This window comes from Atractosteus spatula, chromosome 9 (assembly GCF_055471065.1).
Source record: "Atractosteus spatula isolate fAtrSpa1 chromosome 9, fAtrSpa1.hap1, whole genome shotgun sequence".
NCBI classification, from domain to species: Eukaryota; Metazoa; Chordata; class Actinopteri; order Semionotiformes; family Lepisosteidae; genus Atractosteus; species Atractosteus spatula.
In genome coordinates this window covers 25,010,391-25,026,034 of record NC_142714.1, presented here as the reverse complement: position 1 = coordinate 25,026,034, position 15,644 = coordinate 25,010,391, and the positions used below count along the sequence as shown (strand labels likewise).

Below are 15,644 nucleotides of genomic sequence, written 5' to 3'. Positions count from 1 at the left end.
TACAATTTATTAAAATTGTCATTCAACTTCTTTCTGGTGCACCTGTTGTTTATTTTAATACTGTATGTCTTGTTTTATGACTTATGACTATTTGAATGAATATAACTTTTCAACTATGTAAATATATGATAAATACTTAATCATATATTTTCAAGGAATTTGAAAGCTGTCAAATTGTTCCATATCAGTTGCTAACTGCTTGGTTTGGATTTAGGTTGAAAGTACTTGTGGATTTTTTTGTTAGAATGGGACTGTCAGTGTCTGTTACATTGCTTATACTACATGAATGATTTATTTAGAAAAGCTTCATTATTATTTTCAATGGCAGTACTACTTTCTTACAGCATTCAAGCAGTGTTTACTCAGAATTGATTGCTGGAATAACTTATCACCTGTTTTTTTTAATATCAGAATTGCCCCAGTCTTTATGGTTAAAAAATTACACTGTAGTGTAAAGTCTTCAGATATGCAGAGATTTCATTTTGGTCAAAGTTTAAACTATGCTCACCCAGAGCAACACTAATAAAAATGTAGACACTGGAACAAACTAAAAATCAACAGTAACACAATAAAGTCACCCCAACAAGAATTTCAAACTGAACAGGGACAGCAACCTACAGTATGCTGCTGTGCAGGCTTAGCTGCTTGGTAGAGTTCCATTTATTTCACTATTCTTTTTCCTTTCAAAGCAGAAACACAATTCTATGATGAGCTTCCACTGGAATTGTTCAATAATGAATCCTGATAGATCTCTTCAAGTACAGTGTTCAGCTTTTAAGGAAGTGCAGGGTGAGACAAAGTTAATGACAAGGATCACTTGACAATGAGTCAATTAGGTTGGATTTCATCAACACTTAACAATGGCTGTTCCTGTACAATCTCCTTGAAATGTTGTGATCACATTGTGATTAAGATTCTGAGCAACATGAATTATAGATTGCTTAATGGCAAGCATGGCTGTTTCTAACCCACACAAATAATATGTGGGTTAATAATTTAACAATGCTGTATTAATAATATTCAAAGCTGTTATAGCCAGAGATAACATGCGTGGAGTCTTTTTTTATTTTTTTATTTGACAAAAATAATCCCTGGTGCTACTGGAGATAAATCAGGTCATGGGAGTGAACAATTATCTTATTTAAATTATTATTCCATATTATAAACATGTATGTTTTCTATTCCTACCATTGTCGTAGTTATGGGCTTTTAGATTATGTGTTTTTTGTTTTTTCTCCTCCTCAGTAATGAGCTGTTGTTGTAGGCAGGGAAGGGAGGGAGGTAGCAAAGTTTGTTTTAATTTTATGGTTTATATTTTTAATTGCTGGTTTATATTGTTTATTAAATATTATAAAATAAATACTGTTTATTGCGATTCCTGATTGTTATTAAGATGTCTAAGACTTGATCCCAGCTTATGTACCTTAGTTGATGTCTAAATAAACCAAATATTGAGATGTAAATCTTAATTATTAAACTGGGGGGCCTAGTCTCATTCGTTATTATCAGCTCAGTCATACCTTGCAATGGCTCCAAAACATCAAATACTGGCTAAGGGCATTTTAGGTGAAAGTGGAACATGCCAGCTCTTTCAATGTAGTAGTTTTGTCATTTGTAATTTGTAGGTAAACAGTAAAAACAAATCTATGTGACAGCCTTAGGGCCCTTTTCTTTTAAATGCAAGGTCATACACGTCACACTAATAAGCTAAAAATCAGCCACCTAGCAGAACAGCAGAGACTTCAGTTTCCCCATAAAATCCAGATCAATCAAGAAAACCAAGTGTGAAAATGTATGATTATCAGCCAGTAGTTCTTGCTGGTAAAGAGATGCAGGTATGTACAGTATGATATTGGCAGCATTCAGAAATCAGAGATCATGTTTGCACACGAGTACACATTTATACACATTATTAAAGAGTAAAATTTGTGATTCATAATATAATTACAGATTGCAAGTCAAAAACCCAGAGCCTGTCCTAGCCTCCTGCATGTGCACATATTCTGAAGTCTTTGGCACTCAGAGGGACACAATGTGTTAAAAACATGCCCATTGAGAATTCCTTGAGTGCTCTTGCCTTAATTTCCTCAAGGAATCATTTGTGAATTTTCATTTTTTGACAATTCCAGTCTTTCATTATTGAAGAGGCTGTTACATGGTCCAAACTGGTATGTGCAGAATGCAGAGATACTGTATGCCTCAGAAAACAAAACTGTACAGGACACGCTGCATATCTGAAATACAGAATTTGGCTAAAACCATCATTTTTTAAAGTGCCTCATGAAGTCTGCCTTTGCTCATCTGAGCTCTCATTAGTTTCTCCATGCAGGTACCCTGAAGGTGCTTACAGCTGCCAGCAGCTTACAGAAGTGAAACAAAGTGCCAGTTATGAGGAGCTGTAGGATACGTCCTGCATCTTGAAGAAAGGTCTCACCTGCATTTAAAGACTTCACTTCACCTACGGAACCCTGCCACCTTTGTGGAGGTTTTAATTGTGTATTACATTCAGTATTCACTTAGTATTCTTGAAAGCTGCAGGACAGTGATGCTGGACAAGAGAGGAGGAGTTACCACAAGAGCTTCCCATCTCTGCTCAGCAAGAAAAAAACCATCCCAAAACAGCCACGCAAAAAACGCAAAGTGAATATTCTCCACTTTTAAAATGTTCCCTCTGGTTTGCTAGACTGTACAGCACGCCTCTGAAATGCAGCAAGCACCAGACTGGATGGCTAGAAATATTAGGGGCACCTCTGGTCAGCAGACAGATCATTCTGAAATGCCCTAGGAGTATAACGTCAATCTTTTTTTCCACTTGGACAAGCAGGTACTTCCTGTGGCATCATGGACGTTGCATTAGAGTGGGCAAGTGTTTTTCCTCTTTCAGTTTTAATTGTTGGAAGGCATGCTCGTATAAGCCACAATGTTGCACCTTTTGTTAGCACAGTAGTGTGTAAAGTTCAGGCCTCTGCTTATTCTCGAGCAATGAAGAATTCTATTACCATGGGTTTTATTAAACAAGCTTTTCTAATGCCTTCTCATCTATGGAATCAGCAGAGCAATTATGATTCTTAAAACAAATGAAAGCAGCAGATAGTGTTTATCGGGGCTCTTCTTTTGACTTTCCCCAGAGTGAAGCACTCAATAAACCCTGGGAAAGCAACCCTTTGAAGACGGAATTTCCCACTTCAATCGGTGAATCAGATGGGTGAACTGTTACAGAGCTCTTCTTGCACCACAGAAAACAAGAACTGGAATGTTTCCAATAAGAAAAAAAAAACATATTTCCTTTTAAAAAGGTAGCCATTTTTTTCTATGCACAATATCCTTGCACCTAATGAAATGCCTAACCAGGATAAAGAAAAGGATTAGATTTTTTTATAAACGTAAGATACTGTAGCTTCCAAATCTCTTTTCCAAATGGATCAGCTCTAGAGCTAACTGATTGCAAGAGGAAATGTTTGACCTTTGCAGAGCTGGTGCTTCTGAGGTTAAACATGAACAAATCATTTGTTCATCAAAATGTTAGCATTCCACTGTCACAAACACTTCCCAGACAAAATTTTCTGATTAGTGCTTCCAAAAATTACAGTGATATTATTTCTTGATGCACTGCTCCTCAGTTTAAAAAGTTTTTTTTTTGCTTCCAGGTTATAAAAATACCAGTGAGACAAAGAAAAATTATACTTTAGCCATCTCTTAATAAGTCCACTTGACGACAGAGACTGATGACTTGCACAAAACAAAATAACTGTTGAATGTATGGCATTGTGGTTTTGTGGTTGTACAAGAGAGAGAACTGGATCTCAAAAACTGGAACTTGATTGTGCCACTTTTCACATTTTCATAAGACATTTCTGTAGCTTTATAGAAAAAGAAGATCCTTCTCGGGGCTCCACAAGATGAACAGAGATTGAAGGAAAACAACTGTAACTGCTGCCCAAAATGAAAAAAAGAATATGCATATTTATGATTTAGTGGTTTGATTTTTTTAATTGACATGAAGACTACAATGCCATAAAAACAGCAAGGATTCCAGCCTTATTCCAGTAAGGATGAAAGGTAGGAAAAGGTGGAATTCAGAAAAAGATAAAGTCGAAAGTAAAACAAGAAGCATCTTCCTTGGTCTTGGCAGTTTAGATGCCCTCTTGACACATTGGTAGGTTGACAAAGGTGAAGACATTGTACTCTATCATGATGGAAAAACACAGGAACACGGCATAAAGTACGAGTACATAGATGCCCAGCTTCAAGTCCAGTTTCCACTTGTTGAAATGAATACCCAATACCTGCGAAGGACAAAAGTGATGAATATTTAGGGAAAGTGGACATTAGGTTAATGTTGGCCTTACATCTTTACTTGAAATATAGCATAAAAATGTGCCTGAGGAAAACTATGACCAGTAGGTCCTTTGTCTATGGTTAACACTCAGGGCATCTGTAAGTAACTAACCAAAGGAGATGAATTCCTTATGAAGGAGATTTGTAAGGAATTCAGTTAAAAGTTCCTGAACAAACAGAAAAAAAATAGAGACAAAGGGGAAACAATGGCAATGTAAAAAAAGCAGTGTAACTATAAAAGACCCTTAAAACGAGCAAAACCGTTGCTCTAAGTGTCAGTTTAAACGATCTGTAAGAAATGAAAAGGAGTCTAAAGAAAAGCAATCAAGAATATTGCTATTAATTAGTATTCATCAAGTTTTACTAAAGCATTTAAATTCTAGGTGCACTGACTGCAATCTTTCTAACACAGAGAAGATAATGTTCACTAGAAAGTCATCTACCTCAAGATAAAAAGGTGTAAGCGTGGAAATTATGTTTAGAAAATCTGAAGACACGGTAGGAGATAGGAGATACTTCCGTAGAAGACTGGGGAACAACAGGCTTCCTAACCGCATTTGTTTTTATCTTTTAAAAATAACCTTTTAAAAATATTTGGATTATTAAACCACTAGCCAACAAACAAGCAAGAATGTCTAAATGTAATCTTTTTTGCAGGTTTCCTTATATTCTAGCTGTCGGCCCTAAAGGCTAGGTACAAAAAAACCATAAAGATCAAGAATTTATTTACTTACTGTAAGAGCAACAGATCCTAAAAGAAGCACCACTGAATACACCAGACCTCTGCTATTGATTTTAACCTGTTAAAAAATACTGTTATTATTTATACATAGAAGCACGACAAACACAGCAGAAATAAAACTTTAAAAGTCCATTTCATATTTGCAAAAAATATTAATACAAATGTGTATGTTCACAGTTGGGTTACTCCTGCCTCAACAGCAGTATCAATGAGAGAGCACTGCTCAGGAACAACCAGAGTGGCTTAGAGTGAAACAATGCTGATCACAGGAGATGTGACGCTAGGTGTCGTATTGACCTTTCTTCATGATTTTAGCCAAGATGGACTTGCTTGCTTACAAATTCTGTCTGTCAGGCCTTGTCAGAGACATCTCAAATATCCTGTAAAAATGTCACACAGCACATTTCTGCAGTTTTCTGCAGTGATCAGTTTTACACTGAACATGATATAATGTCAACATATGAACAGATCAGTGTCATGACAACAGGATACAGCAAAATGCAAATGTACTTGACTAAGGAAGCAGGTGTGGCTATAACTTTCATTCATTCGACTCAACATGGCAGATGGCTGGAAATGTAGCTCTTGCATAGTACAACAAGGTAACACACATTGTTTATTCACTGTCACGCACTGTTTACACATTGTTTAATTGAAGTCTCGGCCTAGTGCTGCCCTTCTGCTGGTTTTAACTTTTGATAGAAATGATTGCTGATGTAAAGCTAAACACAAAAAATACATGCATTTATTTATTGCAGCCTTGTCTGCGCAGCTGTGCGAGCACTTATTGTGCAAACCACACCACTTTAGATCAGCATTTCGAGTTGAATGTTATGGTGGCCATCTGCCAACCACATTGGTATATGGCTTAGAGATACAGTAAAATATGACTACTCTGTACTGTTATAGTAAATGTTTAGTTAATTTACAATTATTCAAAACACAAAACAAGAAATAAAAGCATACAGTATATGGAACTTACATCCATCCTGCACTAGTTTTAAGCAATAGATTATTATTAGTCATTATTAAAGTCCTACAGTCCCATCTAGTGGTCTAATTTTGCAATGGCAAATTGGGTATTTATGACAAGGAGCTCTAATATACTGTAAATTAGTATTGCTTTTCTTGCCTACCCGTGAGCACACCTACATTTCTCAGTTCCTGTGTAAAATAGCCAATGTTAATTAGCAGGTTCAGAAAAACATGTAATTTGTCTTTGATAAATTTGAAAATACATAATAGAATAATAATAGAATATGTATTTTAAAAAATTTTGCTAAACTTGTTTTGTGTTGCTTGGATACCAAAGTGTCTTCCACATACAAACTGGAACATTTAAAGACTCTTTCAATAACATTTTTTCCCTGCTAGGAGCTTTTGTAAAGCTGAGCTAAAAGAAATCTACTACTACTGTATGTTAGGATTCTGCAGAGAATCCTGCTGAAAGGAGACAAAGAAAAATAACATGGTGGACCCTTGTCAAGCCCGGGTGCAAATGCGAAAGGCAAATCCTTCAATGTAATAAGAACTGTATTGTTTCCTGCTTCTGTTGTTTCATTTGAAATTGGAAAATTTAAGGACATTTAAGGAATAAAAAGTAATTATTTCCTCTTTACCTCTGATCCATAATTTACAGCCAATGTCTGGATTCCCCACGGCACTCCAAGGCCTACAAGAATATCAAAAACATTGCTCCCTATGGTGTTTGAAACTGCCATATCGCCAAGGCCTAGAGGACAGGAATGAGATTTTAGTTCAGCAAAGAAGCAAATGGTCACAGAAAACTTTCAACAACATGAAAGCATGAGTTATTATTGGTTAAAGTTTTCCTCATATGTAAAAGGAGAAAAATATATAACAACTTTGTAAGCACCTTGTCGAGCCACAATTAAACTGGCAATGCAATCTGGCACACTCGTTCCTGCAGCCAGGAAGGTGATGCCCATGATGACGTCAGGGATTCCCAGAGTGTAACCGATTATTGTCACCTGCAAGTGCAGACAGGCAAGCTGTTAGAGATTAGAAGCAGGAAGGCACACTGTGTTGAACACGACTTTAGAAACACTTAAATGCCTTGTTCAAGAACAAGTTCATTTTGGGGATCTTTGCTTTGATCATGGTGTATATAGTTATTACTCATAATGCCTTCACCAATAAATACCTGCAGTATCTGCTCAGAAGGGTTTCTGAAAAAATGTATCTGTTGCAGTAGAGTATTTAGTAGTACTGCTTTTGAAATGTGCAAGCCTTAATGGACACTCAATTTACAGCGTCAACACTGATTATTAAAAGGGACAAACTGGAAACATTGCACGTTCATTAGCCCTGTTTTATTGATAGTACCATTTAAAAAGCAAGGAACTCTCAAATCTCCTCAGTTTGTTCATTGACTCACCATCCACACCATGACGTAAGAGAAGATAGCAATCCACAGAGTGGACAGACTGAAAGACAGCATGAAGAATTTCTCCCATCTGGGCTTAGAGCAGTTGGGGACAGTGAAATACAAGAGAAGCAGCACTGGCCAGGAGATGAGCCACTTTGTTGTGTCCATACAGCCATCTGCAGGAAGAAAGAAAAATGCACTGGTAAAAACAAAGGTCTGCATCTCCATCTCAGACACATCAAAATCTAAAAAACATCCTCTAGAAAAATGAGATGCCATCAACTGATTTATTATACAGTTGCCAGAAAATGTTTGTGAACGCTTTGGAATTACCTGGATTTCTGGATTAATTACTCATTAAATTAAATTAACTAAGTCACAGTATTAGACAAACACAATCTGCTTAAACTAATAACACACAAACAATTGTACTTCGCCTTGTCAGTACGGAACACATCATTTAAACATTCACAGCTTAGGTTGGAAAAAGTATGTGATCCTCTAAGCTAATGACTTCTCCAAAAGCTAATTGGAGTCAGGTGTTCCAATGAATGAGATGAGATTGGAGGTGCCCTGCCCTATAAACTGTGAATGTTTAAACAATGTGTTCAATATTGACAAAAAGAAGTACAATTGTTTGTGTGTTATTAGTTTAAGCAGATTGTGTTTGTCTATTATTGTGATTTAGTTGAAGATCAGACCACATTTTATGAGTAATTAATGCAGAAATCCAGGTAATTCCAAAGGGTTCACAAACTTTTTCTTGCCTTGCAACTGTATTTGTGCTTACATCAGTATGTTGTATATACATTGTTTTGTTAGCATGATTATGAAATATGGACTTAAATCTATTTCAAAATAACCATTTTATTACGCATCCTATTACGAGTTCTTTCTAGTTCTTGCCATAAGAGATACTGTAAGAGTATCTTGCGACAAGACAAGCTCAGAATTAGTGCTGGAAAATATTCAGAAGGTATCAGGCTGCAGTAGTTCAAATTTTGTAGTAAATTAGCTAATTAATTAAATAATTAATTAACTAATTAATTTTAGTCACAGGGTATTTGATCAGAGGAGTTGTGACATTCAGACACATAACACACATGCAGTATAGATGAATTACATGCATTGGGATATTACGACAAATGATTGATGAACCTTGAAATCCTAAAGTAAAGAAAAAGTTCAAACTTCACTGAAGCTGTGTTGTACAGTAGATGCATTGTAAGGCTGAAAACCTATAATACTTCATGAAATCATTTCACCATGGATGTGACTCAGATTTGCAAGACCAATAGTGAAGAGCAAATGATTCTCACTTGGAACAGAAAACGGAGATGACAAATCGGACTCTTCTTCCTCGCCCTGCTTGTCCTCGGGAACGTTTCCGTTCTCAATGTTGTCATGCTTGGCATCCAAAATAACTCTGTCCACGCCATTGGCTGCCTGCACCAACCTCTGACGCTGCTCACAGAGAGCAAGAGAAAGAACAGAAAAAAAAACGATATAATCATCTTTACGGGGTGAAAATTCGTGGAACAGTTTTCAATTCCCCAGCAACGTTTTTTTAAGAGATTTGGCACTCTGGGAAAGCCAACGTCAAAGAGGCGTAACATGAGCAGCTGGCATTCTCATTGTCATATTGGGCTTAATATTTTAGCTGAAACTTATATTAGGGGCATTAGCAGAATGACGTCTTGATGCAAAGGATTATTCTGGAGCTACGAATCCTCTTCCATCTTACAGAACGTGACACTGAATAGACACAGATGGCAGCACGACAGAACATCATGTCTGCTCTTTGTGTAAGTCTGGAAAGGCCATTTAGGGAGAACAATTTAATGGATTGTAGTCCTTGCTATCCCTCATTGCAAAAAATCAATGAGTGATGTATAGGGAACACACCTTCAACAAGATAAATGTACACCCCAGTTGTAGCAAGGGCGGAATAAGGGTTTCATATAGGGCAATATACTACAAAAGGCACCTCTGAACTGCCATCTGATGGATCTTCTAGATAGGGATAAAGTAAAATAAAGTCTGCACCTGAGCTAAATGCTATGAAAATTCTCCTGCATGTCTCCTCCTGAAAGGTTTGTTTTTCTCTGCCATTAAAGTTTAAATATTGAGACTTTAATGGAAATTCACTCAATGGATTTTCTCTAACATTATATATTACATACAAATTATACATTCTTAACTTTCTCTTAATTCACTTTCATGAATTCTCAGTTGCTGCTAGCACCTAACAATATGGACTGGACATGTCTAAATATTCTGGATTGTTAACTGTCTTTCTGCTATACTGTCTGTTTGCTAGCTGTTGTAAAACAGTTTTATAAGCGGCATTGTTCTTACCCATTTACAATATATATAAGCAAAAAAAAGAAGAACAGAATATTTTTCAGGTGATATTGCTCAGGGAGCTGAAAGACCCAGGTGTACTGTAAATTCATGAGAATCAAGCTGTAGATATTTTTCTCTTTTGTCTTTTTGGTTAAGAAAATCAAATAATGAATTGGATGGAACACAGAGAGCTCCAAAACCACAAAGGAATATGCACCTCATTGATGATTAGCCTGCTGGCCATCCGCAACCTTGTCTTGGGGCCGAAGTGATTGGTGATCATGATCCGCAGGCCTGCCTCGGGGAACCTGAACTTGGGGGGACTGGAGGACATGATTTCGTCCACCATGACCACTGAATTCTTGCTGTAGGTCTTGCTCATTTTCACTGACAAGCATAAAGGCAGAGTTAGTCTTCAAGTCACATTTCAACTTCAAATAACCACAGACAGTACAGGCTATTCGGTAAGGAGCGTGAACAGTACATTATCTACAGAGGAGGGGGGTTCTCAATTCAAGAATATTACTTAAATAATTCTGAACATCCTGCATTGCTAAACCTTGTCCTACAACTGACTATCAATCATATCTAATAATTCAATGAGCTTTCATTTTAACCGATTGTAAAAGTAAATTGAGAGGAGTCTTGGCCTCTGTAACAGTGGTGTGGATGCTATTCACTTTTTAGTTTTGAACAGAGAAGATCAAATCAGAGGATCCTGATTCAAATATTCAAAGTCCTCAAAGGCATTGACAAAGTCTACTAAAATCAGCCTTCAGAGTTCTTTCAAACTAGAAAATAAACAATGAAACACAAACCAGAGGACAAATGTGAAAACTAATGGATTGAACATTTAAAGTAGAGAACAGAAGGCACTTTATTTACTGTACACAAAGGGTTGTAGGGGTTTAGAAAAGCTACCTTCAAGATTCTTGGATTATTTCAGCAATTAGAAACCAAGTGAACTATAAGGGTCAAACAGCCCCCTCTTGTCTGTTTTATGTTCTTTGCTTGACTTCAAATTAATAAAATTCCAGCTTAGTCCTTAGGTCAACCTGTATAATTGTTTCAAAGTAAATGGAAACGAGCAGCTCTGAACAGCTGCTGTTTCTAAATCACACTTTTTAATCATTATTACTGTACTGGCATGGACATGGAAAGGTTGTTAATATGCTCTATTTATAATTGAAAAGCTCATATTAGTGCAGACTGTTGAATCTGCCCTGAGTTCTCAACAGCTGGAACAAAACACAGCCAAGTCCACAGATGGACAACTGGTGAAAAGCACTGCACAGCCTTTCAGGAGATAGCACAAAACATAATTCATTGAACTGGTCTCCTGTTTGTTTTTAAAGAAGTGAACAAAAAATAATGACTATTAAAAATTAAAGTTTAAGAGAACAATAGTTTACCCCACAGCAAATCACAGACTCTGACCAGGAACATGAAAATCAAAGTTTTAACCTAAACTTCTGCCTTTGGGAACACTTCTCTCTAGACAAAGAGACCAACCTCTCCACATTGGACACAGTGATCATCAAAACATATGGCTATTGTTCCTTTCATAAGAAGCCTGTCTGTTCTTCAGTCTAACAAGGCTAATTTGGTGTGAGTCTTTTGTGGTGACAAAACTCTCTGGAGTTGAAAGCCTTTGGAAATGTGTAAGGTCACATGGCAGGTCTTTTGGTTTAGAAGATTTGCTCTCCTGTCTTGGTGCTGTGTGGCTTAGGGGGCTGGGAAACTCCTGGGCAGGCACAAACCTCACACATGACACCAGCGGATACAAACACTCGAACCATGACGAGTGGTTCACCAATGGGAAAAATATAGCTCCCATGTGACGATATTGATGCTGATTAAAAAAGAAAAACCTGTTCAAAATCTTTAAGAAGGAGGAAACATTTCTAAATCTGCAGTGCCTAACCAACAGCTGTTTCTCACTAAAATGTTAGTATTAAAGGAATTATTAAAGAAGTGGTAAAGTGTATACTGTAAGTGTATAATTCTAAGAGTGAGATTATATAAAATAAAAAAATTGCAAACACTTCTTAACATATTACAATATTTCACCGAAGTCCTCACTTTTGAAGATGCTGCTGTCATGCCTGGTGTACAGAATTACAATTCATCACAATTAAATGATTCTAATACAAAGGAAACTATCCTCCTTCTACAAACATAAGATGAATAATGCAGGAGCAGCTGAAGGCATGTACCCTACGATTCTCAAAGGGACAAGTAAACCTATAGCTCTGAGGCTCTTCACAACATATTTTCTTTCTTTAAGAAGAGGAGGAATGCAGATGGCCAAGCTCTCAGGACCACAGTGCCTAAAAAACTAATTAAACTATAGCCCAATCAGCTTAGCATGTGTGTAGAGACAGTCTGAAAATGTGATCTACATAATGACACTATGGGATACCATCAGAGTTTCACAGGAGAGCTTTCTTAACATACAGTATCTCTGACACCTTGTGGAAAAGTCTACATGTATCTTTCGCAAAGTATGACCTGATATTTGAGGTCCAGTTAGTGTACGTGAAAGGCTGTTACCATCAAAACTGAAATTGTGGACGCTCTGTTCAGGTGACATAAGTGCTGACCTGAATTGTTCAGTGCTGGGGTATCGAGGGGAATGGCAAGGAGGTGAAAAATTAATTACTGCTAAACATTTGGGCAGTTTTTGTAGACCAGCTAAGCTTGCAGTGTTGTGTGGCTCCCAAAGGAAGAGGAACCTAAAGCAATTTGTACCAAAAACATAAGAATGGTTACAAACAACAGAAATACACTTGCCTATTTAGCTCATTTGGTTCTGGAAACATTTTTTATCAAATTCTTTAAAATCTCACCCAAACAACAAAACAACAAAGAGGATGACGTTTTCTCCTTTCCTGAATTAGAACGAGTTAGCTAAAGCTCCATTCACTTAGCTTCGCCACAGAAACTAATAAAAACAGTAAAAACTCAAATATCTAATGTCTAATTATAAATATTCCCTTACTAAGTGACAATTATGAAAATTATTTAATATGTGCATAAATGGTTAAGAGCAGGGTGTGTAGTTTTAGTTTTAGGGAAAAACTGATATACTGTATCTAAAAAAAAGTAAAGATGCTTTTTTGACAAGACATGAACTTGTTTTTTCTGTAGGAATTAAACAGATGTACAAAAATATCTTTGGACCAGTCCAGAAAGGTTTAAAGAAATCAACAAATAGATTTTAAATTAATTTTAAAAATATGGATTTTTAAATTCCAATAAAGTATGGAATATGCTAACAATACATGCTTTTTACAGAGCATCCATCCTCTCCATTCCAATGGGAACGTGCAGTTTACACTGTTTACACTAATGCAAGAAGTAACAAAAAAGGAGTGTGATAGGGGCATATGTACATAAATACTTCATGGAGTCAGAGAGGGCAGTGACCCAGACTCTTTCTCTCTAAATCTGTAAAAGGTCAATAGTATTGACACATCTGAGTCTCAAAGGAATGGCAAGTTGACTGTAACAACCTTGATTTTAAATAATATGCATGACCACAGTACTATTTTACATTTTCATAACAGACCACTTAATAAAAAGATGCACCTTGTCACATAAACTGTGCACTGGGCTCTGCAAAAGCATTAATGAAGTCCATTTGTTTGGGAACTGTTACTGAGGTGGCATTTCTGTTTTTGTAAACTCCCACTTAGCTCACGTTTCTTTTTGTAAACAAAGTGGATGCTTTGAAATTTCAGCTGTGTTGTTTCTCAGATTATCTGAAGAGGTTTTGCCAGTCTTATCTATTGCAGGTATATTGGTACAAACGACACTGACTGCGCATTCATGTAACTGCACATTTGTACTTTGATTTTCATTAAGTTTAGACAAGCTAAAAATACATGTCCACTCACTTTAGATCTTCTCACTAGAGGGCAACTAATCCTTAAAATATATAAGATTAAGAACATCCAGTCTGCAGCTATTCAACATCTGAAAAATGCAATGTATAGATCAAGGGGGAAATGTGCAGGAAGTGATTAGTAAACAGAACTTGTGAAAGGGAAAAACTACTAAATTTCTTTATCAGAACTACTTACTCTACAGGACCTAACTGCATTGTTATTACAAACTAATCTACCGCTACTACGGCTCAGTTTATTTCTAAAATTGACAATGTTTTACAAATACAACTTATTCATGCTTAAATATTTGATTTGAAGGGGAATAGCAGTTACACACTGAAAAAGAACTTGACATCTCTTTCCAGTTTTAGGAGTCTCGCAGAAGTACTGTAACTGCTTAGCCAGATATGTGACAGGACACACTTCCGACACTTCATTATGCTTTAGGTGGAGCTCTGCTGAGTCATTCCTGTGTATCCCTGAGAAATTCTGCAATCTGTTATTTTCATTCATCAAAACACCCATAAACATTTTTTTCCTGGATGTATTCTGAGTTGAAAATACGAGTCTGGCACAATATCAATCCTCACAGGTTGATTTTGTATAACAGCTCCTTGGAACCTGCACAGGCAGAACTGCAGTAAAGCTACACTGCTGTGCAAAAACTTGAAGCATTTTCCTAATGAAGAATGTAGATTCTTCTACACAGTCGTACACAAATGCACAGTCGTACCCACAATCAACAATCCCAATCAAAGGCACTTTCTGGTCTGAACTAACCCCCATCTTCCGTAAAACATGTAAAATTCAATCTCCACCCTCTAGTCACCAATAATTAGAAACCTGCACATCTCCCCGATGGATATGGTGCAGTAGAGTCTATGCTGAACATCTATTTTTTGGATAGCAGACTGAAACAAACTGTATCCCTTTATCAGAATAAAAAAATCAACAGTTGGAGGTTTTCTGGGAAATTATGCAGTAACTGCAATATACAGTATTTCTGTTCAAAGTATTTAAGAAAGTAAAATGTATTACTAAGAGAGATGCTTTGTTAATACTTTGATTTAAATTTATCACCCATTTAGAGAAGCCCAGAAAATCCCCAATTTAATAAAAAGTATTTTCTGATTTTCTGAGTTTAATTTTAAAGCTAACTGATATCAAAATATTAAAATGTATTAAAGGTAAAACAATCTTATATAAAATGTGTGCATGCCATTAACACTGAGTATCTGGGTGTCAATAAACACAAGCATCATTCAAGTGTTTAGAAAAATGGCTGCCAGATAGTGAATTACATTCCCAAACAAGCATCAAAATGCATTTATTGTAAATATGATTTTTGATATTGTAAATATGAATTGCAACCTGCAGCAAAAATTTGGTGTGGGCTTAAATTCCATGAATGACAGGAAACCTTTCTTTTCGACAAACTAATCAGATTCAGTACACTGGACCTGGGTCAAAGGAGCAACGTGAAATTAAGTCCCATTTTCCCTGCACGGAAGAAGTGCTTTTATAAGGATAGAGTAATACTTTGCAATTTAAATTAGCTTTTAAAAGCATTCAGAATTTAGTCAAAGAAATTAAAAAATCAATGTTTATTACACAAGGCTGCATTGTTTCTGTTGTGGAAAATTGACTAATGTTTCATGCTGGTCCCAGACCTTTCTGATATAAACCTACACTTTGTAGTCAAAAGGAAAAAAAATCTATATTTTCCAATATGCATTTTAAATACTCATTATCCATGCACATCATCTAAAAACATTTAAAACTGGTCTTACACATCTGTTTATGTAGAAGGAAAGAAGAAAATATTGCACGGTAAATCACAAAACAATACACACAACGATTGGGACATGTAAGCAACAGCAGTTTTAGTAAGGCTAAACAGACAGGCATCAGTAAAAGGTTAGTGAGAGAATTGTTCAGA

General features: G+C 36.3%; 1 protein-coding gene across 1 annotated transcript in view; it reads right to left on the bottom strand.

The window, feature by feature from the left end:
• Positions 1-3,635: 3,635 nt before the first annotated feature.
• slc24a4b (solute carrier family 24 member 4b) overlaps positions 3,636-15,644 on the bottom strand; it is a 145,110-nt gene continuing 133,101 nt past the window's right edge. The window contains exons 11-17 of the mRNA XM_088926033.1: positions 10,033-10,202; positions 8,789-8,933; positions 7,479-7,645; positions 6,957-7,071; positions 6,700-6,812; positions 5,073-5,138; positions 3,636-4,286 (exon numbers count right to left, since the gene is read on the bottom strand). Coding sequence (XP_088782159.1) covers positions 4,134-4,286; positions 5,073-5,138; positions 6,700-6,812; positions 6,957-7,071; positions 7,479-7,645; positions 8,789-8,933; positions 10,033-10,202 — 929 coding nt within the window. The 3' untranslated portion in view covers positions 3,636-4,133. The remainder of the gene's footprint in view (positions 4,287-5,072; positions 5,139-6,699; positions 6,813-6,956; positions 7,072-7,478; positions 7,646-8,788; positions 8,934-10,032; positions 10,203-15,644) is intronic.